The sequence below is a fragment of the Melopsittacus undulatus genome, chromosome 1 (assembly GCF_012275295.1).
Source record: "Melopsittacus undulatus isolate bMelUnd1 chromosome 1, bMelUnd1.mat.Z, whole genome shotgun sequence".
Classification (NCBI taxonomy): Eukaryota; Metazoa; Chordata; class Aves; order Psittaciformes; family Psittaculidae; genus Melopsittacus; species Melopsittacus undulatus.
The window spans coordinates 300,582-314,355 of record NC_047527.1 but is presented as its reverse complement, the minus strand read 5'-3'; the positions used below and the strand labels follow the sequence as shown (position 1 = coordinate 314,355).

The window sequence follows — 13,774 nt, the reverse complement described above, 5'->3', positions numbered from 1 at the left end:
TGTACTGGCCACAACCATCCTCAGACCTCTGGTGCCCACAGCCTGTCTCATTCTCCCTCCGGCACCATGGTCTGATTGTACAATGGGTGTACTGGGGTTGTTCCCAGTGCAGACAGCAGCTCTTCAGCCCTGCTGCAGCAGCCAGGTCTGGGTGTGCTCCACATGGGATGTGCTGCACCCTCCTGCTGGAGTCTCTCCATCACCTTGTGAATGAGGCAGGAGGGCAAACACCCTCCTGCAGCAAAGAGCCTCCAGGGATGCTCCTGGTGCTCTATGGCTGCATCCCCTTCCCCAGCCCTGCTCAGCGTAGGATCCTGGAGAGGTTTGGGTTGGGGTGACCTTAAAGCTCCTCCAGCTCCAACCCCTTCCCCTGGAGCAGCTGCTCCAAGCCCCTGTGTCCAACCTGGCCTTGAGCACTGCCAGGGATGGGGCAGCCACAGCTTCTCTGGGCACCTGTGCCAGTGTTTTACCAACCTCATTGTACATAATTCCTTCCTCACATCCAGCCTGAAACTCCCTCTTTTAGTGTAAACCCATCTCCCCTTGTCCTGCCATAAGATGCTCTGCTAAAGTCTCTCCCCATCTCTCTTATGGGCCTCTTTAAGTCCTGAGAGGCTGCTCTGTCTCCCCAGAGCCTTCTCCTCTCCAGCTGAACAAGCTCAGCTCTATCTGCTGTTCCTCACAGAGGTGCTCCAGCCCTAACATGTTTGTGTGACCCTTCTCTGGGCCCTCTCCACCAGGTCCATGTCTTTCCTGTGGTGAGGACTCCGGAGCTGGAGGCGAGGCCGCAGGTGGGGGGTTCAGGGACAAGCGCGTGGCCCTGGGCAAGCTCAGCCTGTGGCTCTCATGTCCTCCTGATGGGAGGAGTTTCTTCTCCTTTTCCCTATGCTGTATTAGGTGTGAAGTCAATGGCAAAGCTGATTTCTCACTGAGCTGTCCCATTATCTTGGCAGAGCTTTGCCAGCAGCGGGAGCAGATCAGAGTGAGGATGGAGACCAAACCTGCAGTGAACGGCCATGCAGCCCCCATGTCTCCCCAGGAGGACACCCCAGGAGCCAACCACTGGTGCCAGGATGTGCTGGAGAACAAGGGGACCAAACTGATGGGGATGGATGGTCCCATTGAGCGCTCAGCCACAGCCGGCAGCATTGCTGGAGTGTATGTGGAGGCTTCCAAGAGGATGATGGGGTTTTATGATGCCACCAGGGAGCACCTCCTGAGTCTGGACTCGGCTCTGTGCCTCCTGGAGGCCCAGGCAGCCACAGGCTTCCTGGCTGACCTGGTGAAGAACAAGTGGGTGCCTGTGGCAGAGGCTGTGCAGAGGGGGCTGGTGGGGCTGGAGCTCAAGGACAAGCTGCTCTCTGCAGAGAGAGCTGCTACCGGCTTTGTGGACCCCTACACGGAAGAGAAGATCCCTCTGTTCCAGGCGATGCAGAAGGAGCTGGTGGGGAGGGATCGAGGCATCCGCCTGCTCCAGGCCCAGATGGCCACCGGTGGCGTCATTGACCCCAGCACCGGCCACCGGCTCCCGGCAGATGTGGCTTGTGAGAGAGGATACTTAGATGAAGAGATGAACCAGCTCCTCTCTGATCCAAGCAATGAGGATGGCAAAGGTTTCCTCCACCCCAGCACCATGGAGAGGGTCACATACATGGAGCTGATGCGGAGCTGTGTCATTGAGCCGGGCTCAGGCTTCCTCCTCTTGCCCCTGCAGATGACATTCACAGGGCTGGGAGGGCAGGTGAGCAGCAGGGACCTGCTGGACTTGGGCATCATCAGCTCCGACACCTTCCGAGCTCTGGAGGAAGGAAGAGTCTCTGCCCAGGAGGTGGCAGAGACTGACTCAGTTGAGCGGTTCCTACATGGGACAAGGACTGTGGCTGGTGTTGTTCTGCCTTCGGGTGAGCAGAAGAGCCTTTACCAGGCTCTGAGGGAGCATCTCCTCATGCCTGGCACTGCCCTGATGCTGCTGCAGGTCCAGGCCTCCACCAGCAGCCTGGCAGACCCCATCCAGAACAGAAGCTACCCTGTGGATGAGGCTGTTAGAGTCGGGCTCGTTGGCCCTGAGCTCCATGAGAAGCTGTCTTCAGCCGAGAAGACCATCACAGGCTACAGGGACCCCTGCACTGGAGAACTGCTCTCTCTGTTCCAAGCCATCAGGAAGGGCTTTGTTGCCAGGGATCATGGTCTCTGCCTTCTGGAGGCTCAGGTAGCCACTGGTGGGGTAATTGCTCCGGGAAGACACCTCCGTGTCCCCATGGAGACAGCCTGCAAGTGGGGGTACCTGGACGAGCCCACGAGGCAGCTCCTCTGCACTCCTACCAATGACATGAGGAGGTTCTTGGACCCCATCTCCAAGGAGAAGATGACCTACACGGAGCTGCTCAAGTGCTGTGTGACTGACCCCAGCTCTGGGCTCCTGCTGCTGCCCCTCGGAGGGGACAGCAGAGAGGAGCTCAATGGAACCCACCTCTTCTTTGACCACAGGACACAGGCAGCTCTGGAAAGCACACGGGTACCTGTTGCTTGGGGCAAATACAAGGGGAAGTCCATGTCTCTATGGAAGCTTCTCTTCTCAGACTACATCCCGAGCGAGCAGAGAGCTGCTCTGTCCCAGCAGTACCTTACAGGAACACTGTCCATGGACGAGCTGAGTCAGGCTGTCAGTGCCACCATTGAGGAGATGGCTTCCCATGCTAACATCACCTTTGAGGGACTGCGGGACCGGGTGACTGCTGACCAGCTCCTGAGCTCGGAGATCATCAACCAGGATTTGTTTAAGAGACTCAAGGAGGGGGAAACGTTGGCCAAAGAGGTCACCAGCATGGACACGGTCAGGAAGTACCTGCAAGGAACAGGCAGCATCGGTGGTCTCCTGCTTCCTGACTCCCAGGAGAAGATCAGCATCTACCAGGCGAAGCGGAAGGGGCTTCTGAGGCCAGGAACGTCCCTGATCCTCCTGGAGGCTCAGGCTGCCACAGGGTTCATCATTGACCCGGCTGCCAACAGGAAGTACTCCGTGGATGAGGCTCTTCGAGCGGGTGTCATCGGCCCTGATGTCTATGACAAGCTTCTGGCTGCAGAGAAATCAGTCACCGGCTACAGAGATCCCTACTCAGGGGACACCATCTCCCTGTTCCAGGCCATGCAGAAGGAGCTCATTGTCAGGGAACACGGCATCCGCCTGTTGGAGGCTCAGATCGCCACCGGTGGTATCATCGACCCCGTCAACAGCCACCGCATCCCCGTTGAGGTCGCCTACAAACGTGGGTACTTCGACAAGAAGATGAACCTGATCCTGTCGGACCCCAGCGATGACACCAAAGGCTTCTTCGACCCCAACACCCACGAGAACCTCACCTACCTGCAGCTGAAGGAGAAGTGCATCACGGAGCCGTCCACGGGGCTCTGCCTGTTGCCCCTGAACAGCAGAAGGCGTCAGTTCGTGGATGGAGCCACCAGAGAGGTGTTCAGGAGCTCCTGGATGCCTGTCAGGTTCGGGCGGTTGCGGGGAGCGAAGGTGTCCGTGTGGGACCTGCTCAACTCCGAGTACTTCAGCGAGGGGAAGCGCAGGGAGGTCTTCACCCATTACCAGCTGAGGAAGATCAGCCTGGAGCAAATCCGGGCGATGCTGGAGGAGGAAATGAAGAGATGGGCACCCATCAAGTTCCCGGCCATGAGGGGCAGTGTCAGCGCCTACCACCTGATGGAGACGGGTGTCATTGACAGAGCCCTGTTTGAGAGGCTGCTGGAGGGAGCTGTGAAGCCAGAGGATGTCCTGCACATGGACTCTGTCAGGAAGTACCTCTATGGCTCTGGCAGCATTGGGGGCATCGTTCTCCAGCCGTCAAACCAGAGGATAAGCATTTACGAGGCCATGAAGCAGAACATCATGTTACCTGGAATGGCCCTTCCGCTGCTGGAGGCTCAGGCTGCCACAGGCTTCATCATCGACCCAGTCAACAACCAGAAGCTCTGTGTGGATGATGCCATCAAGGAGGGAGTCATTGGACCAGAGATCCATGAGAAGCTGCAGCATGTGGAAGGGGCTGTCACCGGCTACAAGGATCCTTTCACAGGCAAGAAGATTCCCCTCTTCCAGGCAATGAAGAAAGGGCTGATCGCGGACAAACAGGCCATGCAGTTGATGGAGGTGCAGATGGCTACAGGAGGCATCATTGACCCAACCTGTGGCCACTACATCCCCATTGAGTCCGCCCAGAAACGAGGGTGCCTGGATGAGGACACGAGCAAGGCTCTTCTGAAGCCCAGTGATGACAACAGAGCCTTCTGCATCCCAGACAGCAAAGAGGCCATGAGCTATGCGGAGCTCATCAAGCGCTGCCAGAAGGACGAGGTCTCCGGCTTCCACTTGCTGCCTGTGGCACAGGCAGCTGCTCCTGCCCGCAGTGATGGAGAGATCCAGCGCATCCTTAAGGAAACCATGGTGACGGAGAGAGGGGTCTCCCTATGGGAGCTCATCCACTCCGGGTATTTCACTGAGGAGCAGAGGAGGGACCTTGTGGAGAGGTTCAGGTCCGAGGGGATCTCACTGCAGGAGCTGGTTGCTCTGGTGCTGAGGTTGGTTGAGGAGATGGAGATGAAGGCTCGTACCCAGATCAGCTTGGAGGGGCTGCGGGGCAGGGTCCCGGCCGTGTGGCTGTTGGATGCCGGCATCATTACAAAGAAGACGTTTGAAGAGCTGGCCCAGGGCATACGGACTCCTGAGGAGGTGGCTGCGATGGAGGGTGTGAGGAGTTACCTGCAGGGCACAGGCAGCATCGCTGGGGTGTTCATACAGGCATCCAAAAGGAAGATGAGCTTTTATGATGCCATGAAGAACCATCTCCTCCTGCCTGGGGCTGCGCTGAGGCTGCTGGAAGCTCAGGCAGCCACAGGGTATCTGAGTGACCCAGCAACGAACCAGAGGCTGAGTGTGAGGGATGCAGTGAGAGCTGCTGTGGTGGGTGAGGAGCTCACTGAGAAGCTCCTCCTGGCCGAGCGGGCAGTGACCGGATACACAGACCCCTACACTGGGAACTCCATCTCCCTGTGCCAAGCGCTCCGGAAGGAGCTGGTTCCTCTGGGAGAGGCTGTTCCCTTGGTGCAGGCTCAGTTGGCCACCGGAGGGGTCATTGATCCCATTCACCACCTCCACCTTCCGCTCCAGGCCGCATACAGGTATGGTTTCTATGATGAGGACCTCAACCAGACCCTGTCCCAGCCGGATGACAGCACCAAAGTCTTCTTTGACCCCAACACAAAGGAGAACGTGACCTACCAGCAGCTGAAGGACAGATGCTTCCAGGAGCCCGAGTCAGGTCTCTGGCTCCTTCCCCTGTCCGAAAACGCCATGTTCTGTGTGGATGAACAGACCATGGAGGTGCTGAAGTCTGTGACCGTCTGTGTCAACATAGGGCGCTTCAAAGGACAGACGGTGTCAGTCTGGGACCTCCTCAACTCTGAATACCTCTCAGACAGCAAAAGGAGAGAGCTGGTGCAGAGGTACAAAGAGGAGAACACTGAAGTGCTGCATGAAATCATAGCGATTGTCACCACGATCATCAAAGAGACAGAGACACAAGGGAAGAAGTTTGCATTCAAGGGCCTGCGGAAAAGGGTTTCTGCCAGTGACCTCTTCCAGTCCCAACTGATAGACAAGAAAACCCTCGATGAGCTCAACCAGGGGAAGAAAACAGTCAAAGAGGTGACTGAAATGGACTCTGTCCGCAGGTACCTGGAGGGCAGCAACTTCATAGCAGGGGTCCTCATACAGCCAAGCAATGTGAAGATGAGCATCTACCAGGCCATGAGGAAGGGCATCCTGAGGCCAGGGACAGCCCTGGTGCTGCTGGAGGCTCAGGCTGCCACCGGCTACATCATTGACCCGGAGAAGAACCAGAAGCTGTCGGTGGAGGAAGCGTTTGCTGCAGGTCTCATTGGAGGGGAGGTGTTTGACAAGCTGCTCTGTGCAGAACGAGCCGTCACCGGCTACACCGACCCCTACACCAAAGCCCCAATGTCCCTGTTTGAAGCCATGAACCAAGGGCTGATCGTGAAGAGCCACGGCATCCGGTTGTTGGAGGCTCAGATCGCCACCGGTGGCATCATTGACCCCATCAACAGCCACCGCATCCCAGTTGAGGTTGCCTACAAACGTGGGTACTTCAACCAGGAGATGAACCAGATCCTGTCGGACCCCAGCGATGACACCAAGGGCTTCTTCGACCCCAACACCCATGAGAACCTCACCTACATGCAGCTGCTGGAGAGGTGTGTCCAGGATCCAGAGACTGGGCTGTACATGCTACAGGTTGTACAGGAGGGAGGGAGGTACTTGTACATTGATGAGCTTACGAAGCAGGACTTGCGCTCAAAGCCTCTGAACATCAAAGTTGGGAAGTTTAAGGACCAGACAGTTTCCATCTGGGACATTCTCTGCTCCCATTACATCTCCGAGCAGAGAAGGAAGGAGCTGGTGATGCAGTACAAGTGCAAGACCCTAACACTGGAGGGTCTTACAGCCCTTCTCTTGAGAGTCATTGAGGACACAGAGCAAAGAGCAGGAGCCCTGAAGGTGAAAGGACTCTGGGGGGATGTGTCGATATCAGAACTGTTTGACTCTGAGATCATTGACAAGAAGACTCTGGAGCAGCTCCAGGATGGAAGTCTCACACTTACCAACCTCACCAACAGGGACACCATCAGGAGGTACTTAGAGGGCACTGGATGCATTGCTGGGGTTGTACTCCCATCGAGGAAAGAGAAGATGAGCATCTACCAGGCCCTGAAGAAGGGTCTGCTGACAGAGCAGTGTGCTCTGGGGCTGCTGGAGGCACAGGCTGCCACTGGTTTCCTCATTGACCCACTGGGAAACAAGAGGCTCTCTGTGGACGAGGCCATCTCATCTGGACTGGTGGGGAGCAGCTTCCAGAGGCAGCTGCTGTCAGCAGAGAGAGCTGTGACGGGATACACAGATCCCCAGACAGGAAAGACAATGTCCCTGTTTCAGGCCATAAAGCAGAAGGTAACACCCAAGGACCATGGCATCCATCTGCTCGAGGCCCAGATTGCCACCGGCGGCATCATTGACCCCATGCACAACCACCGCCTGCCCTTGGAGGTGGCCTACAGGCGCGGACACCTGGATGAGGACATGTTCCTCTTGCTGTCTGATGCTGACCATGGTACCAAAGGGTTTATAGACCCAAACACTCATGAGAAGATCAGTTACAGTCAACTCCTGCAGAGGTGTTCCAAGGACAGAGAAACCGGCTGGTACCTGCTGCAGGTCATGGAGAAGGATGATGACTATTTCTACATTGACAAGCAAACAAAAGCAGCTCTGTTGTCTACAGAGGTGCAAGTGCCTGTTGGGAAATACAAAGGACAAGTGTTGTCACTATGGGAACTTCTCTGCTCTGAGTACATCACAGAGGAGAAGAGGAAAGAACTGGTGAAAAAATACAAAGAGGAATCTCATCACATCATCCAAGGGATCATTGAAACCATACTAACCATCATTAAAGAGAAGGAGGAAGGCAGAAGGGATGTGTGGTTCCAAGGACTCAGACAACAGATCACAGCATCAGAGCTGCTCAGAGCACAGATAATTACAGAGGAAACGATGGAAAAGCTCCAGAAAGGAAGAGAAACAGCAGAAGAAATATCTCAGATGGACAGTGTGAGACAATACCTGGAAGGCACCGGCTGCATTGCCGGCATCCTGGTGCCATCCAAAGCTGACCCCGGTAAGATGGAGAAGATGAGCATCTACCAGGCCATGTGGAAGGGCATCCTGAGGCAGGGCACGGCCCTGGTGCTGCTGGAGGCACAGGCGGCCACCGGCTTTGTCATTGACCCAGTCAACAACAAGAAGATGTCAGTGGATGAAGCTGTGTCCTCAGGGCTGGTAGGGAGTGAACTGCACAAGAAGCTTCTGTCTGCAGAGAGATCCGTGACAGGTTACACCGACCCCTGCACGGGACAGAAGCTCTCCCTGTTCCAGGCGCTGCAGAAGGAGCTCATCGTCAAGGACCACGGCATCCGGTTGTTGGAGGCTCAGATCGCCACCGGCGGCATCATCGACCCCGTGCACAGCCACCGCCTGCCCGTGGAGGTGGCCTATGAGCGCGGGTACCTCGATGAGGAGATGAACCGGATCCTGTCGGACCCCAGCGATGACACCAAGGGCTTCTTCGACCCCAACACAGAGGAGAACCTCACCTACATGCAGCTCCTGCGCCGCTGCCTGCCCGACCCGGACACGGGGCTGCTGATGCTCCATGTGATGGACAAGGGCTCTGTGGTCCATCAGCTCAGTAAAGATGCTCGGCAAGCCCTGCAGGGCACCCGCACCACAGTCAGCGTGGGGCTGTTCCAGGGGCAGAGCGTCACCCTCTGGGAGCTGCTGTTCTCCCGGTACGTGCCCGATCACCGGCGCCAGGAGCTGCTGCGCCGGTACCAGGATGGGAGCGTCAGCGTCTCGGAGCTGAGCACCCTGCTCAGCACCATCATCAGTGAGGCTGAGCAGCAGGAGGCTCCGGCGCCGCTGCCCACCCCCAACGGCGAGGCCGTGAGCTCATGGCAGCAGCTGGAGCTGGAGCTGGAGCGGTCCCTGCGGTGCCGCAGCGCGGAGGTCCCGGCCGGCAGCTTCCGCGGCACGAAGGTGTCCCTGTGGGAGCTGCTGTTCTCCCGGTACGTGAGCGAGGCCAAGAGGCAGGAGCTGCTGGGGCTGCTGCGCGCCGGGAGCCTGGCGCTGGACCAGCTGGCAGCGGCGCTGGTGGCGCTGGTGCGGGAGGCGCTGGAGCTTGGCAGCGCCGTGAAGTTCACCGGGCTGCGGAGGCAGGTGAGCGCCGCGGACCTGGCGGACTCGGGCATCCTGGACAAGGAGACGCTGGCCGAGCTGGTGCAGGGCACCAAGACCGTGGCGGAGGTGACGGAGATGGCCTCGGTCAAGCGCTACCTGGACGGCACCGGCTGCATCGCCGGCGTCCTGGTGCCCTCCAAAGCAGACCCCGGCAAGCTGGAGAAGATGAGCATCTACCAGGCCATGTGGAAGGGCATCCTGAGGCAGGGCACGGCCCTGGTGCTGCTGGAGGCACAGGCGGCCACCGGCTTTGTCATTGACCCCGTCAACAACCAGAAGCTGTCAGTGGATGAAGCTGTGTCCTCGGGGCTGGTAGGGAGTGAACTGCAGGAGAAGCTGCTGTCGGCCGAGCGCGCGGTGACCGGATACACCGATCCCTACACCGGTGAGCGCATCTCCCTGTTCCAGGCGCTGCAGAAGGAGCTCATCGTCAAGGACCACGGCATCCGGTTGTTGGAGGCTCAGATCGCCACCGGCGGCATCATCGACCCCGTGCACAGCCACCGCCTGCCCGTGGAGGTGGCCTATGAGCGCGGGTACTTCAATGAGGAGATGAACCGGATCCTGTCGGACCCCAGCGATGACACCAAGGGCTTCTTCGACCCCAACACCCACGAGAACCTCACCTACATGCAGCTCAAGGATCGGTGTGTGCCCGACCCGGACACGGGGCTACTGATGCTCCATGTGATGGACAAGGGCTCTGTGGTCCATCAGCTCAGTAAAGATGCTCGGCAAGCCCTGCAGGGCACCCGCACCACAGTCAGCGTGGGGCTGTTCCAGGGGCAGAGCATCACCCTCTGGGAGCTGCTGTTCTCCCGGTATGTGCCGGATCACCGGCGCCAGGAGCTGCTGCGCCGGTACCAGGATGGGAGCGTCAGCGTCTCGGAGCTGAGCACCCTGCTCAGCACCATCATCAGTGAGGCTGAGCAGCAGGAGGCTCCGGCGCCGCTGCCCACCCACAACGGCGAGGCCGTGAGCTCATGGCAGCAGCAGGAGCTGGAGCTGGAGCGGTCCCTGCGGTGCCGCAGCGCGGAGGTCCCAGCCGGCAGCTTCCGCGGCACGAAGGTGTCCCTGTGGGAGCTGCTGTTCTCCCGGTACGTGAGCGAGGCCAAGAGGCAGGAGCTGCTGGGGCTGCTGCGCGCCGGGAGCCTGGCGCTGGACCAGCTGGCAGCGGCGCTGGTGGCGCTGGTGCGGGAGGCGCTGGAGCTTGGCAGCGCCGTGAAGTTCACCGGGCTCCGGAGGCAGGTGAGCGCCACGGACCTGGCGGACTCGGGCATCCTGGACAAGGAGACGCTGGCGGAGCTGGTGCAGGGCACCAAGACCGTGGCGGAGGTGACGGAGATGGCCTCGGTCAAGCGCTACCTGGACGGCACCGGCTGCATCGCCGGCGTGTTGGTGCCCTCCAAAGCTGAGCCCGGCAAGCTGGAGAAGATGAGCATCTACCAGGCCATGTGGAAGGGCATCCTGAGGCAGGGCACGGCCCTGGTGCTGCTGGAGGCACAGGCGGCCACCGGCTTTGTCATTGACCCCGTCAACAACCAGAAGCTGTCGGTGGATGAAGCTGTGTCCTCGGGGCTGGTAGGGAGTGAACTGCAGGAGAAGCTGCTGTCGGCCGAGCGCGCGGTGACCGGATACACTGATCCCTACACCGGTGAGCGCATCTCCCTGTTCCAGGCGCTGCAGAAGGAGCTCATCGTCAAGGACCACGGCATCCGGTTGTTGGAGGCTCAGATCGCCACCGGCGGCATCATCGACCCCGTGCACAGCCACCGCCTGCCCGTGGAGGTGGCCTATGAGCGCGGGTACTTCAATGAGGAGATGAACCGGATCCTGTCGGACCCCAGCGATGACACCAAGGGCTTCTTCGACCCCAACACCCACGAGAACCTCACCTACATGCAGCTCAAGGATCGGTGTGTGCCCGACCCGGACACGGGGCTGCTGATGCTGCAGCTGATGGACAAGGGCTCTGTGGTCCATCAGCTCAGTAAAGATGCTCGGCAAGCCCTGCAGGGCACCCGCACCACACTCAGCGTGGGGCTGTTCCAGGGGCAGAGCATCACCCTCTGGGAGCTGCTGTTCTCCCGGTACGTGCCGGATCACCGGCGCCAGGAGCTGCTGCGCCGGTACCAGGATGGGAGCGTCAGCGTCTCGGAGCTGAGCACCCTGCTCAGCACCATCATCAGTGAGGCTGAGCAGCAGGAGGCTCCGGCGCCGCTGCCCACCCCCAACGGCGAGGCCGTGAGCTCATGGCAGCAGCAGGAGCTGGAGCTGGAGCTGGAGCTGGAGCGGTCCCTGCGGTGCCGCAGCGCGGAGGTCCCGGCCGGCAGCTTCCGCGGCACGAAGGTGTCCCTGTGGGAGCTGCTGTTCTCCCGGTACGTGAGCGAGGCCAAGAGGCAGGAGCTGCTGGGGCTGCTGCGCGCCGGGAGCCTGGCGCTGGACCAGCTGGCAGCGGCGCTGGTGGCGCTGGTGCGGGAGGCGCTGGAGCTTGGCAGCGCCGTGAAGTTCACCGGGCTGCGGAGGCAGGTGAGCGCCGCGGACCTGGCGCACTCGGGCATCCTGGACAAGGAGACGCTGGCGGAGCTGGTGCAGGGCACCAAGACCGTGGCGGAGGTGACGGAGATGGCCTCGGTCAAGCGCTACCTGGACGGCACCGGCTGCATCGCCGGCGTGTTGGTGCCCTCCAAAGCAGACCCCGGCAAGCTGGAGAAGATGAACATCTACCAGGCCATGTGGAAGGGCATCCTGAGGCAGGGCACGGCCCTGGTGCTGCTGGAGGCACAGGCGGCCACCGGCTTTGTCATTGACCCAGTCAACAACCAGAAGCTGTCAGTGGATGAAGCTGTGTCCTCGGGGCTGGTGGGCAGTGAACTGCACGAGAAGCTGCTGTCGGCCGAGCGCGCGGTGACCGGATACACCGATCCCTACACCGGTGAGCGCATCTCCCTGTTCCAGGCGCTGCAGAAGGAGCTCATCGTCAAGGACCACGGCATCCGGTTGTTGGAGGCTCAGATCGCCACCGGCGGCATCATCGACCCCGTGCACAGCCACCGCCTGCCCGTGGAGGTGGCCTATGAGCGCGGGTACTTCAATGAGGAGATGAACCGGATCCTGTCGGACCCCAGCGATGACACCAAGGGCTTCTTCGACCCCAACACGGAGGAGAACCTCACCTACATGCAGCTCCTGCGCCGCTGCCTGCCCGACCCGGACACGGGGCTGCTGATGCTCCATGTGATGGACAAGGGCTCTGTGGTCCATCAGCTCAGTAAAGATGCTCGGCAAGCCCTGCAGGGCACCCGCACCACAGTCAGCGTGGGGCTGTTCCAGGGGCAGAGCATCACCCTCTGGGAGCTGCTGTTCTCCCGGTACGTGCCCGATCACCGGCGCCAGGAGCTGCTGCGCCGGTACCAGGATGGGAGCGTCAGCGTCTCGGAGCTGAGCACCCTGCTCAGCACCATCATCAGTGAGGCTGAGCAGCAGGAGGCTCCGGCGCCGCTGCCCACCCACAACGAAGAGGCCGTGAGCTCATGGCAGCAGCAGGAGCTGGAGCTGGAGCGGTCCCTGCGGTGCCGCAGCGCGGAGGTCCCGGCCGGCAGCTTCCGCGGCACGAAGGTGTCCCTGTGGGAGCTGCTGTTCTCCCGGTACGTGAGCGAGGCCAAGAGGCAGGAGCTGCTGGGGCTGCTGCGTGCCGGGAGCCTGGCGCTGGACCAGCTGGCAGCGGCGCTGGTGGCGCTGGTGCGGGAGGCGCTGGAGCTTGGCAGCGCCGTGAAGTTCACCGGGCTCCGGAGGCAGGTGAGCGCCGCGGACCTGGCGCACTCGGGCATCCTGGACAAGGAGACGCTGGTGGAGCTGGTGCAGGGCACCAAGACCGTGGCGGAGGTGACGGAGATGGCCTCGGTCAAGCGCTACCTGGACGGCACCGGCTGCATCGCCGGCGTGTTGGTGCCCTCCAAAGCAGACCCCGGCAAGCTGGAGAAGATGAGCATCTACCAGGCCATGTGGAAGGGCATCCTGAGGCAGGGCACGGCCCTGGTGCTGCTGGAGGCACAGGCGGCCACCGGCTTTGTCATTGACCCAGTCAACAACCAGAAGCTGTCGGTGGATGAAGCTGTGTCCTCGGGGCTGGTGGGGAGTGAGCTGCACGAGAAGCTGCTGTCGGCCGAGCGCGCGGTGACCGGATACACCGATCCCTACACCGGTGAGCGCATCTCCCTGTTCCAGGCGCTGCAGAAGGAGCTCATCGTCAAGGACCACGGCATCCGGTTGTTGGAGGCTCAGATCGCCACCGGCGGCATCATCGACCCCGTGCACAGCCACCGCCTGCCCGTGGAGGTGGCCTATGAGCGCGGGTACTTCAATGAGGAGATGAACCGGATCCTGTCGGACCCCAGCGATGACACCAAGGGCTTCTTCGACCCCAACACCCACGAGAACCTCACCTACATGCAGCTCATGGGTCGGTGTGTGCCCGACCCGGACACGGGGCTTTACTTTCTCAGTGTTTCTAGAATGTAGATTTCTGACTTTTCCCATTTTTGCCCCGTTTCGGTGCTGATTTTTTTGCATGTTTCTGGTTTGTTTTTCATTGTTTTCTTTCTTTTTTATATCGTATTTTATAAACTTCTACTCCCATTGAAACAGTTTCATTATTATTGTCTATAACCTACTTCGGGCAGAGCTTTCCTATGTCTCCCCTAAGCCCTGTGCTACTGTGCGTTAAGCTCTTGCCTTCCCCAGTCTGTGTTTAACACAGGGATCAGCTTGGGTTATCTCAGGTCACTTTGATGGCATACGGTGCCCTCATTTCCCTCATCCATTTGTGCTGTGTGAGCTGTAGTGTGAACGGGGGTTTTATTCACCTATTCTCTTATGCATGAAGAACATTCTTCCTGTCATATT

At 59.8% G+C, this 13,774-nt stretch overlaps 1 protein-coding gene across 1 annotated transcript; it reads left to right on the top strand.

Annotated features, from left to right (window-relative positions):
- Window positions 1–959: 959 nt before the first annotated feature.
- On the top strand, window positions 960–13,513 carry LOC117436041 (epiplakin). Its single transcript, XM_034061721.1, has one exon. It carries the CDS (start codon window positions 989–991, stop codon window positions 13,388–13,390), a length of 12,402 nt encoding a protein of 4,133 aa, XP_033917612.1. The 5' UTR covers window positions 960–988; the 3' UTR covers window positions 13,391–13,513.
- Window positions 13,514–13,774: the final 261 nt, after the last annotated feature.